Here is an 18,206-nt window from a genome sequence, read left to right on the forward strand (position 1 = left end):
GCTCTTGTCTTCACTCTGCTGGCCACAGTGTAGACCAGACCCAGAGTTTCAGCCCACCTTAATTCTTAAATACATGGGAATAAAAACTCACTTCATTAGTTTAGTACTTATTGGTGGTCAAGGAGATCAGCTATCTCTCATTTCTTTTAGTACACTTTTGTAAAAACCTGGAACAAATGTCCAAATATTTGATTGCAAGAAGAAGGTTCAGGAAAGGCTTCATCCAGGAAGTGACACTTGGACTAGGCTCCACCTTGTGTGATAACTAGAGGATCACAGGCAGATACTGTTGTGGGTGGGGACTGGAAGGGACATTTCAAGCAGCACACAGTGAGATTCTGGGCTGGACTATAGTAAGTTGTTAGGAATGGTAGTCACGATAGTAAGTTAGGAGCATTAAGCAAGATATTTAATGTAAGTTCAGTTCAGTTCAGTCGCTCAGTCATGTCCGACTCTTTGCGACCCCATGAATTGCAGCATGCCAGGCCTTCCTGTCCATCACCAACTCCCGGAGTTTACTCAAACTCACATCCATCGAGTTGGTGATGCCATCCAGCCATCTCATCCTCTGTACCCTATAAATGTTAGTTATTTGTGTAATAGTTATTCATGAAACAATGGTTTGAGCTTCAACAGTTGTAAGCCCCATTGTTAAATCTCTTGCCTTTTTAGTATGTATTTCTAGTTTTGTTTCTGTTTTTGTATTTAACCTTTTGGAATAGTCTAAGCTAGACTATTCCAAGCTTAAACTATTCCAAGCTTAAAACTACCACAAGCTTAAACAAGTCTAAGCTTGTTTGCTGGACAGACTAAAGGTGGTTAGTAGCTTAAATTCACATTTCAGCATTGTCCTTTCTTGGGCCTTTGCAAACAGGAAAATAATTGGTTAAAAACAAAAGTCGGTTATTAAGAAATACTTGTTTTCCCATTAACTTTCTTTTAAAGAAGAGGAATCCGACATTGAGAAGTGAATAGATCAGTTTAGTACAGTAAAATAGGCCATTTGGTTACAAAGGTAGCTCTTAAGATTTGAATTATTTTTTGACTTAGAAAATACCTTTTTCAAATACAGATAGTAAGAGGCAGACTACAAAGAAATGATACAGCAGCAGACACATTAAGAAGAGAACCTCTGGTCAAGCCTTTGATTTTCAAGTTACAGAGAACTTTGGTTATAGAAAACTGTGTGTGATGACTGACTTCAGACACGCTGTTACTGCATAAGTGTCCAGTTTTCCCCTGGTAGTCACATATTGCTTTAGTGTGCATTTAGAGTGTCTGGCACTTACACAGTAATGTATAAGGAGCTAGCTTGTATGTAACATCTGTGATTGTAGTAACGGTACTGTACTACTTGTAAGGATCCTGTACTACTGTACTACGTGTGTTTGGTCTGTCAGTTGATCAGAAATATTTATTGAGCATCCCTTGATGCAAAATCCAGTTCTAGAGACTAAGAAATAATGGCCTTTGCCCTGAGTGAATTCACAGTCAAGGAAAAAAGATGAAACAACAATGTCAGAGGCTGCTGTAAAACAAGTGTGAACTACTTGGTTGCTAAAGGACAATCATGTTTCATAGGAACTGGACATGGACTTCTAATCCATAGTGACCATACTTCCCAAGGGACAGTATGGGTGTAGATTTCATATCAGGTTTTCCCATATAGTAGGGAATAATCTGCTGATATAATAAGCAAGGAAAATAATCCCTGGAAGATGAAATAGAAAGTGGTTGTTTTTGGTGACTGCTGAAAGTGTCTGCTTCTGAGATAACTCCATTGACATTTCCTAATGTATTTTTACTCATTAATATCATTGCACAAGAGTAAAACCCCATTCTGCCTGGGAACTGCATATGTTTTAATGAAAAAAGTGCATGACCCAGTGGGCATTTTGGCAGGGGAAGCCAAATGGCTGTTGACCAAGAAACTTCATAGCATCAACTTACTACAGTCTAGTGCCAGGCTTCTAAACCTGGGAAGATGATCCAAAAACTGATATATAAAATTTTTTATGTGTACTTTATTTTTCCTGGGGAAGAAAAAACCTTAGGAACCATTAGAACCCCCAAAGAAAATAAATGTTTAGAAAAACATGCATAATTTTAATCATAAGATCAGACCCTCGGCCCTTCATTCAGCACACACTTAAGTGTCCCACCTATAATTTATGCTCCACACTATGCTAGGTCCTGAGGTATAGCACAGTGCCCAAGCCTGCTCCTCTGTATTTTCTGAGCTTATTGACAAGCAAGAGGTGGGGTAGTTCAACAAGTATTGATAAAATGGCTTCCCAGGTGGCTCAGCGCTAAAAAATCTGCCTGCCAACACAGGAAATGCGGATTTAATTCCTGGGCTGGGAAGATCCCCTGGATGAGGAAATGGCAACCCACTCCAGTATTCTTGCCAGGAAAATTCCCTGGGCAGAGGAGACGGAAGAGCTACAGTCCATAGGGTCACAAAGAGTCGGACATGCCTGAGCATCCATGCATGAGTGCTATGGTATAGAGCCAAACATGTTTTATTAGGAAGGTCCAGGGAAATTTTCCAGTTGAAGTAAGTCATGTTTGAACTAAGACCTAAAGGATGTGCAAGAGTTAATCTGGTTATAAACTGGAGGCAAGGGACATTAGGGGTGGGGAATGGGTAGGAGACAGCATTTGCTGAGATCTGGATACCAGAGCTGAAAGATTTTCAGTCTCTCCAAATTTTCTTTCCAGTAAGTTTTCACTTCTTTGAGAAAAAATACTAATAAAACTACATGCTCTACCAGGGACAAAATGTTAGGGTTAGTGAAGAAATAGTATATTTCTTCTTTTCTGATTGTGTATAATGTTATTTTTTAACAGTAAAATCTGAAGTGTTTTAATAGTGAATAAGTTCATTAGTGTGTGTGTTTATTTCCATACTTTAATAAAATAAGTATATATTAAATCATCATATAATATGTGAATTTTAATAGCCCTCTTGAATAAGACTTAAATAAGAATTTCTCCCAATTAACAGAAAAATAAAATAATCATTACTCCTAATATTGAATACCAGTAACATGCAAGTTTGTGAGAAGGCTTTCTATTTTCACATATTTATGTGTGAACCTTCCCTTATATTTTTTATGATGAACATGTATTTTCTACTAAGAAAATTATAAACCATGTGAAGCTCAAAGATTCTTAAATGAAACCACTGTAACTGAAGTTGATGAAAAATCAAGGCTTCAGTTATTTTCATAAGTAAACATATGTTAATGATATCCAAAGCATCACTTGGCTATATATAAATTATCTTTTCTGCATTTGTGTGTGTGTGTATATGAAATTATATAAACTGGATTTAAGGCATCCAGCTATCATAGTTTTCTATTATGATTAAACAAATAGTACCATATGTGTTAGGGCATAAAAGAGAGACAGGTGCTCTTTTCCACCACAAAGACTTACTTTTGTCTTCCCTTTTCATTTCCACAACTACCAGGATCTAACTGTGTCACATTCAGATTCCCACACCTATTTTCAGCTTTTCTCCAAGCCATTTCTCTTCCTATTATACTGATTCATTCTTTATAGAATTGCCAAGTAAGTCTTCATGAAAATAAACTTTTCATTCTTGTACAAGAGTCTGTTTCAGACAGTCTTTATATTGAATGAGGAATATTCTTGAAAAAGTGATGGCGACAGTGGTGTAGGAAGAGATGCTGTCTTTTATTGAGCAGCTACTTTGTGCCAGGAACTGTTTCCTCTAAGTAATATATATATGTATTACCTCATTTAATATGTACAAAAACCCGCTGAGCCTAGGTACTGTCATCCCCATTTTACAGATTGACAGAGATGTAGTAAGTGGTGGAACTAGGAGTCATTCAGGCAGCCTGGATCCAACCTACATGCAACTTTCCTATACCAGAATTCAGTGAGTGTAAGTTCAGCAATAGACCCACACATAGTAAGGGACGTCTTCTTCCCAGTCTCTGGTGACATATTTCTATCCGTTTTATACACAGTGGAACATGGCATTGGCCAGCTTATGTCCAGGGAGCACCCAAATGTGGCCAGAAGCATGCCATTTGGGGCATACTTGGCAATTGCCATCAGTTAAATTGGATACCTTAGCATTTTATCCCCTTGTTTTGTTTTGTTTTTTCCTCTTTCCATTTTTATAAAGTCTGTGAAAATATTTATATGATTGTATAGATGCTGTCAAACAATAAAAATAATGCACTGCTGAGACTGACCTGGTGGGCAGGTGGCTCCTTTATGTGCCAAATTTTAAGTGTTTCTCAAATGAAGGTGCAAGGTGACATGGAAAGCTATTTATGGTAGCAGTAATGTTCGTGATTATGGATTGTCAGAAACAATAACTATGTTGAATTCTTATTCTTTAGTCAACTATTCCCGTGCCCTTCTTTTGGATAATTTTACTTATCAAAAGGTTTTTTCAAACTCCTTTTCAATACTTGCGTATTTCAACCAGGCTGTGATTCTGTACTTCACTGAAAAAATGGTTATTCTTGTTGTTAATACTATTTCTGCTTTAAATTCTTCTCACTGACATTAAATTAGAAACCAGAAAGGACCTCTGACTCCCTTCATCCATGAACCTTCTTTAACAAGTCCAGTATCCTTCATCTCCTGAATCGTTGGGTTCTGTCTCCATCACTTGATTGAATACACTTGAAATCATTCTCTGATGATTTATTTTAGCCTATGTGATTCATACTTTTATAAAATTATACAGAAAGTTCTTTAGGGCAAAACTTTTCTTTTGTACCCTTAAGAAGGCCTCCTATTACTGTATATACTATTTATGGTAGCCATCTAATACACTTAGGTGAACTCAATGCCCATATGGTACTAGTGGTAGAATCCACCTGCCAATGCAGGAGACCTAACAGACTCGGGGTCCATCCTTGGATGGGGAAGATCCCCTGGAGGAGGAAATGGCAACGCACTCTAAAATTTTCAGAGAATCCCAGGGACAGAGGAGCCTGGCAGGCTACAATCCATGGGGTTGCCAAGAGTCAGACATGACTGAGCATCTGAGCACACACACAGAAATGCCCCATAATCCCCAGAAAATGATCACTTTTAAAAGAAAAGACTGTTGTAGTACCTTACCTTCCATTACACACAACTATGGTTTCTGGATATTTAAAATTTTTTTTTTAAATATCTCTTAGCTCATAATTCAGACTCATTGTATTTTATTTTGAAAATAGAAGTTTAGTATAACAAATAATTTTTTGTTGAACATATCTGTGAATACTATTCAGTGCTGATGAAAATATAGGAAAATTCAGGTAGAATATTTATTGGCACAGCTTTTTTGAAAATCGCTTTATCAGTGTGAATCAGGCGCCTCAAAAATTAAGTTCCAATGGTTATACCAGACATTTATTGCAATGAAATAATCAGATATGGGCAAAATATACAACTATGTATAATCATCACAGTATTATGATTTATAGTAGCAAAACTTTAAGTATAACTTAAAAAACCTAACAGGAAAATTATTGAATAAATTGTAGAGCATCAGTACCACAAACATTGATAATGATGTTGTGGAAGAATATTTAGTGGTCTAGGGTATTGTTTAAAGTATAGTAAGGTTTTAAAAGCTGTCTCCCAAGCCACATATACAGTGTGATCACAAATTGATTTAAATATAGATACATGTACACCCAAGTGAAAGGAAATGTACCAAAAATGTAAAAAGTGGTCTTCTCTGGAGAGTGGAACAATAGAGGATTTTTATATTCTTCATACTTCTTTATGTCTTCCAAATATTCTTGTTATTGTTCAGTCGCTTAGTTGTGTCTGACTCATTGTGACCCCATGGACTTCCGCACATCAGGCTTCCCTGTCCTTCGCTATCTCCCAGAGCTTGCTCAAACTCATGTCCATTGAGTCAATGATGCTATCCAACCATCTCATCCTGTTGCCCCCTAATATCCTATAAGAGGATATATTACTATAATCAGGATACTGTGTTGTTTTCTCTTTAAAGAAAAAAGCTTTATGAAAGCTCTAATGTATGGATGTACTCATCCATCTGTCTACCTCAGAGTTAAGTATCTTCCGTGACAGACTTTCCCACATCCATGAACAGGAACCATAGCTCTAAAAGCAGGACTACTGCTTTAGATCCAATGTCCAGTATAATTTTTTAATATTTCTAGTTAGACATTTTGAGTTTTTCCAGGTAACAGGCCAAAAAACATTACTTTTTGGCATACTTTGTTTTCAAAGCTAACTATACGCTGCATACAGTGCACGTGTGGCCCACAGTGTCTAGACTTGGGTGCATTCAGTACAGCATTTAATTTACGCCTATCCTGTGCTCAGAAAATAAAACCTGAGTGGGTCAGTTCAGTTCAGTTGCTCAGTCGTGTCCGACTGTTTGTGACCCCATGGACTGCAGCATGCCAGGCTTCCCTGCTGCTGCTGCTGCTAAGTGGCTTCAGTTGTGTCTAACTCTGTGCGATTCCATGGACGGCAGCCCACCAGGCTCCCCCGACCCTGGGATTCTCCAGGCAAGAACACTGGAGTGGGTTGCCATTTCCTTTTCCAATGCACAAAAGTGAAAAGTGAAAAGTGAAAGTGAAGCTGCTCAGTCGTGTCCATTCTTAGTGACCCCATGGACTGCAGCCTACCAGGCTCCTCCGTCCATGGGATTTTCCAGGCAAGAATACTGGAGTGCGGTGACAGGCTTCCCTATCTATCACCAACTCCCAGAACTTAGTCAAACTCATTTCCATTGAGTCGATGATGCCATCCAACCATCTCATCCTCTGTCATCCCCTTTTTCTCCCCGCTTCAATTTTTCCCAGCATCAGGGTCTTTTCCAATGAGCCAGTTCTTCGCATCAGGTGGCCAAAGTATTGGAGTTTCAGCTTCAGCATCAGTCCCTCCAAAGAATATTCAGGACTTCCTTTAGAATTGACTGGCTTGATCTCCTTGCAGTCCAAGGGACTCTAAAGAGTCTTCTCCAATGCTACAGTTCAAAAGCATCAATTCTTCAGCGCTCAGCTTTCTTTGTAGTCCCAGCTCTCACATCCATACATGACTACTGGAAAAACCATAGCTTTAACTAGACAGACCTTTGTTGGCAAAGTAATGTCTCTGCTTTTTAATACGCTGTCTAGGTTGGTCATAGCTTTTCTTCCAAGGAGCAAGGAGCGTCTTTTAATTTCAGGGCTGCAGTGAGTAGGATTGTCTATTTTATAGAATCATGTTACTGTTCTTTCCTTTGGCACGCCTCCTTTTGTAATCTGCTCTCAGTGAGAGTACTGGAACATTTGTTGCTACCAACCGGTTAGCCTCAAGTTTACATGGTCAGGTTCTCTGAGTTGTGATTACGCATGTACAGGGCAGTCTTTGTGAAATTCTCACAGTGAATAGATTATAGATTCTATTGCCATCTCAGAAGCCTGCCAGGCAAAGTTTTCTGGACAAGGTTCATTCCTTGTTACTCTGATCTGGAAATAGCCTGGCTTGTCTCCCTTGTACGGTAAGTTTTACCCACTTGCCTCTGGGATTTTATAGAATCCTGAATCGGGAAGAAATATCAGCAGGGTTCTCTTTGCACCCCAATCCACAAATGAAGCACTGGAACAGCTCCGTGCTGCCTCTAAGCTGCTCTCCCTAAAATTAGCTTTCTTCAGGTCTACTTTCAGTTTCTTCCCAGCTCCTTGTTACTCCTGTCACTGGCATCTGCTTTAGTGCACGGTCATTAATCACGGTGCGTTTCTACTGTCTTTGCTCTATGTTGGTGAGCTTCTTCTGGACCTTTTTTGGATGGAGCTTTTAATGTGTGCCTTTCTTTGTAGTTCACATCATTAATAACTCTTCTGTGGCTCATCAGCTTCCAGTGCCAGAACGTCCTGTGTCTTAAGGTAATCACAGACGTTGTGTATCATTTTCCAGAGGTAAATGCTATACCAGATTACGTAACTAGTACTCAGTGATGGAGCTCAGGAATTCAAGTTTTTGGATTCCCAGGCCTGGGCACCTGTGAGACCTGACTGGGAAGAGAGCATGGCTGTCATTTGAGGGAACCCACAGTATTCTCTGCTCTTTATTTGTTTAGTCGCTCAGTAGTATCTGACTCTTTTGCGACCCCTTGGATTGTAGCCTGCCAGGCTCCTTTGTCCATGGGATTTCCCAGGCAAGAATACTAGAGTGGGTTGCCATTTCCTTCTCCAGGGGATCTTGCCAACCCTGGGATTGAACCCTCATCTCCTTGGCAGGAGATTCTTCACAACTGAGCCACCAGGGAAGCCCCCTCTTCACTCTGGTTCTGTATTATTTGGGGTTTTTTGGTTGTGCCCCTTTTGGGGAAGGTAGAGAGTATAATGGGGCACGATTTTCCATTGTGATTGTTCCAGCTCCCACCAGTCCCTTGGATTGCTATGAAGTGCTCTTGAGTACAGGGAAGTAAATATTAAATTATTTCCCTTGCAGTTTTTCCTATTTGAACTTTGTCAGAGAACAAATAGAAGAATCTGATGAGCTTAGAAATACTTGTGTAGAGGGACAGTGAAACAGACTTATTGTGAAATAGCCTTTAAGTAAATATTTTCCCCCATAATTAAAATTAAATCAGTGTATTAAAATTAATGGGGTTCTTCTAGAAAATACATTTAGTATTACTATGTAATATTTTAGTGAAAACAACTTGATTTTTCTAGTTAAAAAATAATATATTCACATTTAAAAGGTCACAAAATACAGAAAAGTAAAAAATATAAAACAGAATTCATCTACAATTCTAGTACCTATCAATAACCACTAATAGGATTTAGTAACCAGATTCTCTTTTTCAGTATATATACATGGAGTTCATTTACAAACTCACACAATCTTATAAGTTGTGTGTATACCTGAGTTGTGTGACCTGCCTACAACTATATCAGTAGATGCAAATCTGTACCACCTCCTTTAATGCCTTAGTTGTTTGGATGTGCCATAAATTCTTTATTCCCTTATTACAAGCATTTAGGTTATTTTAGGTAAATTAGGCTACCACAAACATTCTTGGTATATCATTGTGTTTCTGACTTGAACAATTTTCATTTTTAGAAGTGGAATTTCTGGCTCAAATAGTAATGTATTTTAATTTCTTATACACATTTCCAAGCTGCCATAAACATTACAAAACTTTAATGCCATGGTATCATGAATGTTCCCATTGGCTACCTCCTTGCAACTCATTTTTGTCTGTGACTGCTGTAGTTGGTTGTGGTTTCTCACACTGATTAAAATCTCAACTCTCCAAGGAAACAGTGTGGTTTTTTAGGATAGTTGATTCAGTAGCTGTAAACTACATAACATTTTATCTGTTTTTCTGTTTTCTTTAAGCTAGTGACAATGTTCTATGCAGAAGAGGATGAGTTTTACTTCTGATTGTACACTGAGAAATTCCGTGTTTCTCTAAGATTGCTAGCATTTACTTTCTGGGGTTAAAAAGGCTGCTGGGGCTTCTTTTTTCTTTCTTCTAGAGGTGTAAAAGTTAGGATATTTCTGATATGTACTCTGTCTTATCTGAGAATGTCACCGTGTCCTGTTCTATGGACAGCAGCTACCCAGTTGAGGTCCACAAAAACTCTTCATTTCTGACACTTCTTATCACCAAATGTGTGGGATTTTTTCCAATAGCAGCAATTCTTTAACAAGGGCAGGGTGTCCCACAGTTTAACTCATTTCTAACTCCGTTCCCCTGGAGATGGCATCAGATCCCACAGGTCAAGGGCTCAGATCCTCAAGCCTACTCCCTGACCCCCACCACACACAGACTTTGGCTGCAAGTGACAGGTCCCCAGGTTACCCACCATTTCTAGCTGACTGGGCTACAAATCGGAGGTTCCCATGACCTTCTCTCTCTTGAATTCAGTTATTTGCTAAACAGCTCATACAACTCAGGGAAACCTTTACTTATGTTGCCAGTTTATGAAAGGATGTGTTGGAGGATACAAACGTACAGCCAGATGAAGAGACACGTAGAGTGAGGTCTGGAAGGCCCAGAGCACAGAAGCTTCTGTCCCTTTCTAGTTGATGTACGTCACCCTCCTGGTTCATGAATATGTTCACCAACCTGAAAGTTTTCGAACCCCATACTATTGGGATTTTAAGGAGGCTTCCTCATATGGATAAGACCCATTATTAACTCCATTTTCAGCCCCTCTTGTCTCTCCAGAGAAGTGGGAGTGGGGTGCTGATAATTCCAAACTATTAATTATGGGAACCAACTCCCATTTGAGAGACCCCCAGAGTAATCTCATTAGAACAAAAGATGTTTCTAGTGTTCTTATCACTTAGGAGTTTATAAGATTTCAGGAGCCTGTGTCAGGAACTGGAAATTAAAACCAAATATTTGGTTCCAGGATATTTATTATTATAAATCACAATATCACAATAACTTAATTTTACTTTTTCCAGGATTGTTTGTATTTCCCTGCTAATAGTTTTTTTTGTTTTTTTTTTTTTAACTATACTTTGGAAATAAAATAGACATTGGCCTAACTTACTGGTTAATTCTAACAGGACCTCTTAGCTTTTTTTTTTGTTAGCTTGATAAGTTAGCTTGATAGCTCCTTTGCTAATATTTATTATTATGTTACCAACCCAATTACTGTTAGTTTAACAGAGCCTCAGTTGCTAAATTTGTCCTTGGTTTACTTAACATTGACTTATGTTATTTCTCTATGTTTAATAATTAATTTGTTTTTTTTCAATCCAGTCTTCTCTATCTCCTTTAAATAAGTATGGCAAATACTTAGAGGACTCCAGTCTGTAGCCAAATCAAAATACAGGGTATGCATTGGTTTCTTGTAAATGTAAAGTTGACATTTATTACCTATGATACACTAAGTACAGGTACTCTTAAGTAACAATTATGTTCACAACAGTACTTCAAAGAGTTATTTGTGATCAGTGATTGGGTTTCAGGAAGGATTTCCCCTCAAGAAACTGTAATAAACTTTCAAAAAGTAACACTCTAAATCAAAGACACCATGGAAGCACCTTAAATGTCCATCAACAGATAATGGATAAAGGAGATGTTGTGTGTGTGTATATATATATGTCTGTGTGTATATATACATACACACACAATGGAATATTACTCACCCATAAAAGGAACGATATTGGGTCATTTGTAGAGACCTGGATGGACTTAAGAGTGTGTCACACAGAGTGAAGTAAGTCAGAAAGAAAAAAACATATATTGACTCATATATATGAGTGGAATCCTTTTGTATAGCACAGGGAGCTCAGTGCTCTGTGGTGACCTGAATTGAGTGGGGTGGAGGGAGACCCAAGAGGGAGGGGGTAGATGTATGCATATAGCTGATTCACTTCATCGTATAGCAGAAACTAACACAACATTGTAAAGCAGTTATACCCTCAATAAAATAAAAAGAAAAAAGAAAACACACCTAGCCTCAAGGAGACAGTGTAACTTGTCTCTAAACTAGGCTGTAACTCAGTTGTCTATACTACAGACTCCATAGTAATAATACTGAAGAGAGAATATGTCAAGAAGAGAGATCTCACAAGCATGGGTACATAAACAGTGGAGAGGCACTTTGTGGCTATTCCAGCGCTTCTCAGGAGGGAGGGAGCTGCAGCCCTACCCCGCCCGCTCCATCGTTGAGAGAGAAAAGGAGTAGCCAACATCAAAGCCAGGGCCTCTTTCCCCAGACACACTGCATCATCATTGAGTTACCATGTACCATAAGAGCAACTGTCTTACAGTATGACTAAATTAAATATTTAATTCAAGTGAATTAGTCTGCTCGTTTAGCCAGGAAATAAGCTATGCTTCCTTGAAAATTCAGGGCCTTTGTACAGTTGCAGCCTGTCTCTTGTCTCTTGACTTAAAGTATATCTTCATTCAAATGGATCTTAAAAATAAGGTGATAGAGTCTGTTAGGAGCAGCATTTTTAGCCATTTAATCCAAGTGTTTCAAGTGGAGTGGTGGTCCTGATGTTGCGTTGGTCTCATGGCAGCAACCCTGTGACAATCCATACCCCTTTCCTTGTGAGTCAGTGTTCTGAGTGAGAACTGAGTAGCCAGCGTAACTTTGGAAGCAGCCGTTTACCACTCGACATTTAGAGTGCACGTCTGGCACAATTCTGATCTCCACAGCTCTGAACTATGCTTTATCGAGAGCAAAATTTAATCCAGACCTTATCTTCTGTATCAACCAGTGAGGCTCTATATTACTCTTCTTTGCAATCTGTGAATATGTATTATGACAAAAATTCAAGGTAATATAGCTTTTTAGATCAGGTGAAACATACTCGAGGCAACAAACTGCTACTCCTCAAAAAAGGAAATGTTCTGGGAAAGAGACAGGAGTTGGCTCTGCTGCCTCCCACCTCTTTGATTCATATATTAGATGCTTTTGTTGTTGTTGTTTTAACAAGTTGAACATATTCCAGAGGGCACAATTTTTTAAAGAAATCTTTTATAAATTCTTCTTTGGGGGTTATAAAAGAATATTGTGGTATGCATTCTTTATTACAGTACAATTCTGAGCATGCCAAGGTAAAGTGGGGAACAACTTTAAAAAGAGAACACATACCTGTTACCTTCCAGGGAGCAGGGCTGTCTCTTTTAAACTGATTCTATCACTCTGGCACTCATGATTTTAAGTGTTGTTTTAGAAACAAAACAGAGTAAGTCTGGATGGAGCAGAAAAGTGCTCTAGATGAGACGTGCCAAGGGAAAGTCAGAGAGACCCCTTGTACCCACCACCCATTTCTACCTAGAAATTCACTTTCCTGAGCTCTTCTTTGCATAGATCTTGGAGGTTCTTTATATTCTTCTTAATAAGATAGACTTTTATTAGGTGACAAATGTAGTTTTTGGTTAAAGAAATGCAGGCTAAAATAAGAATAGTCCAAGTCTATATAGAAAAATATCATGATTATTAGAAAAATAGGTTCTTACAAATCTATAAGCCTACACAATATAAATCTGTGGCACATTATATTTTCAGAGGATTATACTTGAAAATCATATATGCAAAGATGTCTGTATATGATGTATTTTAACACAAATTCATTGTAAAATAATAGAATAGTGCTTTTTCTGTATGAGACACTTTCTGAGTATTCAACACGTACAGATCCACAATCATAAAATCCAGTAAAAGCTCTGAAAGCGTTTTTCATAAGTTTGCCTGAACTTATTTGGTGCTGAAATATGACCTAAATTTACTTGAGGCTATTTATAGTCTTTATTGATTCTGTTTAATTTGAATATCCATTCATTTCCTGCAGAAATACTAATGTGCTTGCTTGTGACACTGCCCCAGGCCGTGCTACTTCTGCGTGTTTGTTGGCCTCAGTATTGCCATTTCACCTTTCTAAAAAAATAAAATTCTGAATTTCAAAGTTCATTTGGCCAGAAAATAACCAGATAAAAGATTTTGGACTGATGTTTATTCTTTTACTCATTGCAACAGTTCTGAAGATAGATACTGTTCTTGTCTGTGTTTTATAGATGAGGAGACTCAGGAAAAAGAGATGAAGTCTCTTCACCAAGGTCATAACAGGCAGTGAGGGGTGGAGCTGGGATGTGAGCCCGGGCAAAGTCATTAATGGAAATACAATACAAATGTAATAGAATAGAGATACTTGCTTGCTTTTTATATTAGCTATCTTTGGGTCTGACCTAACAATAATATTTTTATATGTAGTTTTCGTTCCATTTTAATCACATGTCACCTTACTAGATCCCCATCTGCTTCCCTGTTTTCTGAATTTAAATTTAAATTTTATATATTTTTGGTTTTTTTGGTACATTTTTACAGGATAACTGACCATATATTTGACACTGGAATGTACCCTTACACGCCGCTTGAAAATCACTATGCCACATGAGAACCAAAGTTAACCAGTTTAATTACAGTGATAATTTAATAAACTTGTGAGAAAAGGACAAATGATAAATTCTTTTTCTAGATGGTTGTTTCAAGTTATTGCTTCAGATCCAACGCTGACTTCCATGATAAATTTTTTAAGAAAGAGGGCTTATCATGGGCAAAATATTCTTTGCTCACTTTCTTATTTTTGCTGTGCTTTATCCTCTGAGAACTTACATTTATTTGCTAAGTATTTATACATATAAAATTCACATGATTTTGTGAGTTTAAGTATGAATGTTGCAGTTGTGTGTAATGGTTTCAGTTTCTGAAGGATGAAGCTAATCCATTTTTTTTTTAATTTCTGTAGGTTCTCAAATTTTATAGAACAGATAATGATCTTACAGCTTAAGACACTGTTAGAAGAAACTATAATGAAGTATCGTTTATATTTGAAATCTTGACATTCTTGTCCTTTTGCCTCACATGGAATATTCTGTATACAAGAGTATTGAATTTATAGTGGGGAAGGAAATCCAAAAAAGAGGCTGTGTATACAGATAGCTGATGCACTCTGCTGTACAGTTGAAACTAACACAACATTGTAAAGCAACTATGTGCTAATCAAATTTAATTTTAAAAAACGTTGAATTTATAGTAAGAGGAAAGAGTACTATACATTAAATTGAGTCAACGTCTTATCTTTATTGAATTATAAGTGATTTATTTTTAACAGCAATTTTTCCTTTATTTTTGTTTTGAGGAAATAGAACCATCGGGGTGGAGGGCTTGGGACAAGTATAGATTGTTCTTTATTTTTACTGTCTAAGCCACCATTTATTTTAAGAAAAGTCACTAGATTTCCATCATAATATTTGGCCTGAGTCTAAAAAACACTCCACATGTGTTTTAGCTTCACAGAAGGTCAAAATAAATATTAAAGAATGCAAATCTTGATTTTCGGTGGGAAAAAAAATCGGTTACTTTTTATGGGATGTACATCTTTCTCTCCTCTGATGAGAAGCTTTGAAATTGTTAATCTTAGCTTTGAGACATGTTTAACAGTCATAGTTGATATATCTGCTTGGTTAGTGTCGCATGGCTCCTTGGGTACGTCCCCAGCACTTTTCACTGCTAATCTCCTGGTTACACCCAAAGAGTTCTAGGAATCCCCCTTTCAGTTACCCCTTTTGATACCTTGTTTTTGATAACACTTTTCTTTCTTGGCTTGCATGACATTTTATCTTTCTTTTCCTTTCTTTTTGCCGTTTGCAAAGACTCTTGGGAGGATTTGACAGATTTGGTGGAGCAAATGCGCGATGATACAGAAGGTGCGTGCCACACCAGCATCTTTCAGCCTTTTTTTTTTTTCTTTCTTTCTTTTTCTTTCTTTTAATTTTCTAACCACCTTTTGATCGTTTTCCATAAGAGGAAGTGTCTACTTTAGGTTTTATTTCCCATTGACAGTAGCTGGAGCAGTAAGCTTGTTTGCCAGATTGTCCATGCAGGTGCTTCATACAGGAGTAGGGTTTTCAGAGTCTTGCATTTAAAATCTTTATGGTTCCAAGTAAAGTGGCATTAATATATGTTTATGCTGTTCCTTCAGGATATTTGTTAAATGACATGTTCAAAGGGGACTTTATTTCAAGATTGTATCAATTTTTTCTGTCTGTCTTTTCATTTGTTTCTTAGGAAAATGTAAATGTTTTTATATCATTCATTTAAAAATGTATATATACATGTGTGTGTGTATGTGTGTGTGTGTATGTGTATGTGTATATATATATATATACCTATTTCTTTGAATTCCACAAACAGTTTAAAAACAGACCCCAGGAACATCAAGTATTTGGTCTGGAATGTTGCTCTGATTTGTAGATTTCCATCAGAGTAAGCACCTTGAGCTTAGTCATCTTATAGCATTCCTTTCTGGTGGAATTTCTTTGACAAGTAGAACATACATTTTAATGCATGAAGGCTCCCAAACCAGTAATTATTTCTTCCATAATCGGTACCTTACTTTAAGGAGCTCAAGGTGATCTACACTTTTTATAAGAAAAATTGAAGTCTGGCTCCACTTCACTATATCATTTTACTTCCACTTTGGCTGGGCAACTGAAAGCTCCCCAGCTTCAGTGTACATTCTCTTAGCGCACGACCACCCACCGCTCTGCCCACACTGGCCTTTCCACTGACTGCATGAGCTGCACTCAACCTCCTCTCCTGCCTTGTTCCCGTGACATCCCAACCAGAACATTCACTCCCCTTCTCCCCGCCCCCAGCTCCGCACCCCCAGTCTCTTCATGAGAACTCTACGGAAGCACTCCCTGACAGCTTTGACACAGTTCATTTATCCATAAACTCAAGTCCTGCAGAACCTGGAGCTTAAGGTTTTTTCTTGTTCTCTCCTTCTTGTGTGTTTGCATTCATAGCTAAAGTGTAAAATCCTTGAGAGCAGAGATCGTCTTAAAATTCTTGGTACTCATATCAGCTTGGGACAGTATTGTCCTTGGTAGATTTGGTCACACTGAACAAAAATATCAGTCAGTTTCTCTCTCCATTGATGCCCAATAGTTTCTTCTTCAGCACTTTACTTTCAGTGAGTCAGTTATCCTGAGTTTCATGCCATTTCCTAGAATCAAACTATCTTTTTATTCTGTCTTAGGTTTTACTTTTAATATAATTAGCTATATGTATTCTAAAGAAAAAAACAGATCAGTATTATCTAGTCCTGAGAGTTTCTAGACGAGGAAAAAAAGAGAGCCGTGTTGATTCATTGCGTGAGTACTGTCTGCTATGTTAGCTGCCATTTTGATTATGATTATTATTTACCAGACACTAAACAGGTTTAAGGTTTTGATTCCTTTAATAGACTTCATACATAAAGGCCAACAAATCCGTGTCCTTCTTAATAGACTTCTTCTCTATGACTTAGTCTTGGCAAAATTCTGTTTCTTTGATATGAATTACTGCTGTAAGATCAAGCCTACTGTGTGAGTCAGCCTCCTCTTTTTCATTTCTTTTTTGATGAAATTTTTGTGAATCATTAGAGGGGAAATCAGAAAGGGAAAAAAAACCAAGATATGAATTTTTTTTAAAGTATAACTGAACTATATTGTATTAATTACTGCTGTATGGCAAAGTGACTCAGTTATACATATAAAGTGAAAGTGAAGTTGCTCAATTGCGTCCGACTCTTTGCGACCCCATGGACTGTAGCCCACCAGGCTCCTCCATCCATGGGATTCTCCAGGGAAGAACACTGGAGTGGGTTGCCATTTTCTTCTCCAGGGGATCTTCCTGACCCAGGGATCGAACCCGGGTCTCCTGTGTTGTAGGCAGACGCTTTACCATCTGAGCCACCAGGGAAGCCCATACATGTATATGTGTGGGTATGGGAAGCCATACCCACACACACACATATTCTTTTTCATATTCTTTTCAATTATGGTTTATCACAGGAATCTGAATATAGTTTCCTGTGCTACACAGGAGGACCTTGTTGTTTATCCATTCTATGCATGCCAGTTTGCATCTGCTGATCGCAGACGCCCACTCCATCCCTCCACCAGGGCCCTCCCCTTTGGCAACCACCAGTTTGTTTTCAGTGTCCCTGATTCTGTTTCTGTTTCATAAATAGGTTACTTTGTGTCATATTTTAGGTTCCACAAATAATAAGTGATGTCACATGGTATTTGTTTTTCTGATTGACTTAGTGTGATAATCTCTAGTTGAAACCAAATAGCATTATTTTGTGCTTTTTTTTTATAGCTGCAAAGAACATTATTTCATTCTGTTTTATGGCTTAGTAATATTCCATTGTATATATGTACCACATCTTATTTATTCATTGCTCTGTTGTTGGACACTTATGTTGCTTCCATTTCTTGGTTATTGTGAATAATGCTGCTATGAATATAAGGGTGCATGTAAGAAGATGTGAGTTGTATTACTTTGATGATCCCTACCAGTAAAGTGGAATATGGTAATGTTAGCCAAGAACCTATTTACAGGAAAGTCTTACTGCAATACAGCTTAAAAAAGAAAATCAGAGTCAAGGAAGGAAAATGGCTTTACTTGTTAACTCTTTTGAGTCATTGCATCCTTGGGTTTGTATAGAATTTTCTGCATCTTGTGTCTCATTTCAGTTATATGAAATACTGGAATTTATGAGTCAGGCTTCCCTGATGGCTCAGATGGTAAAGAATCTGCCTGCAATGCAGGAGACGCTGGTTCAGTCCTTGGGTCGGGAAGATCCCCTGGAGGAGGGCGTGGTAACCCACTCCAGTATTCTTGCCTGGAGAATCCCATGGACAGAGGAGCCTGGCAGGCTACAGT

The 18,206-nt window shown here is 38.0% G+C and overlaps 1 protein-coding gene across 10 annotated transcripts in view; it reads left to right on the forward strand.

The window, feature by feature from the left end:
- Nucleotides 1–18,206, forward strand: part of RUFY3 (RUN and FYVE domain containing 3) — a 92,777-nt gene that overhangs the window by 23,062 nt on the left and 51,509 nt on the right. For 5 of the 10 annotated variants that reach the window (XM_070372485.1, XM_070372486.1, XM_070372488.1 and 2 more), the window contains exon 2: nucleotides 15,146–15,199. The exons of the other annotated variants lie outside the window; for them this stretch is intronic. In XM_070372485.1, coding sequence (XP_070228586.1) covers nucleotides 15,146–15,199 — 54 coding nt within the window. The remainder of the gene's footprint in view (nucleotides 1–15,145; nucleotides 15,200–18,206) is intronic. 10 annotated transcript variants of the gene reach the window in all.

This window comes from Bos mutus, chromosome 6 (assembly GCF_027580195.1).
Source record: "Bos mutus isolate GX-2022 chromosome 6, NWIPB_WYAK_1.1, whole genome shotgun sequence".
Lineage (NCBI taxonomy): Eukaryota > Metazoa > Chordata > Mammalia > Artiodactyla > Bovidae > Bos > Bos mutus.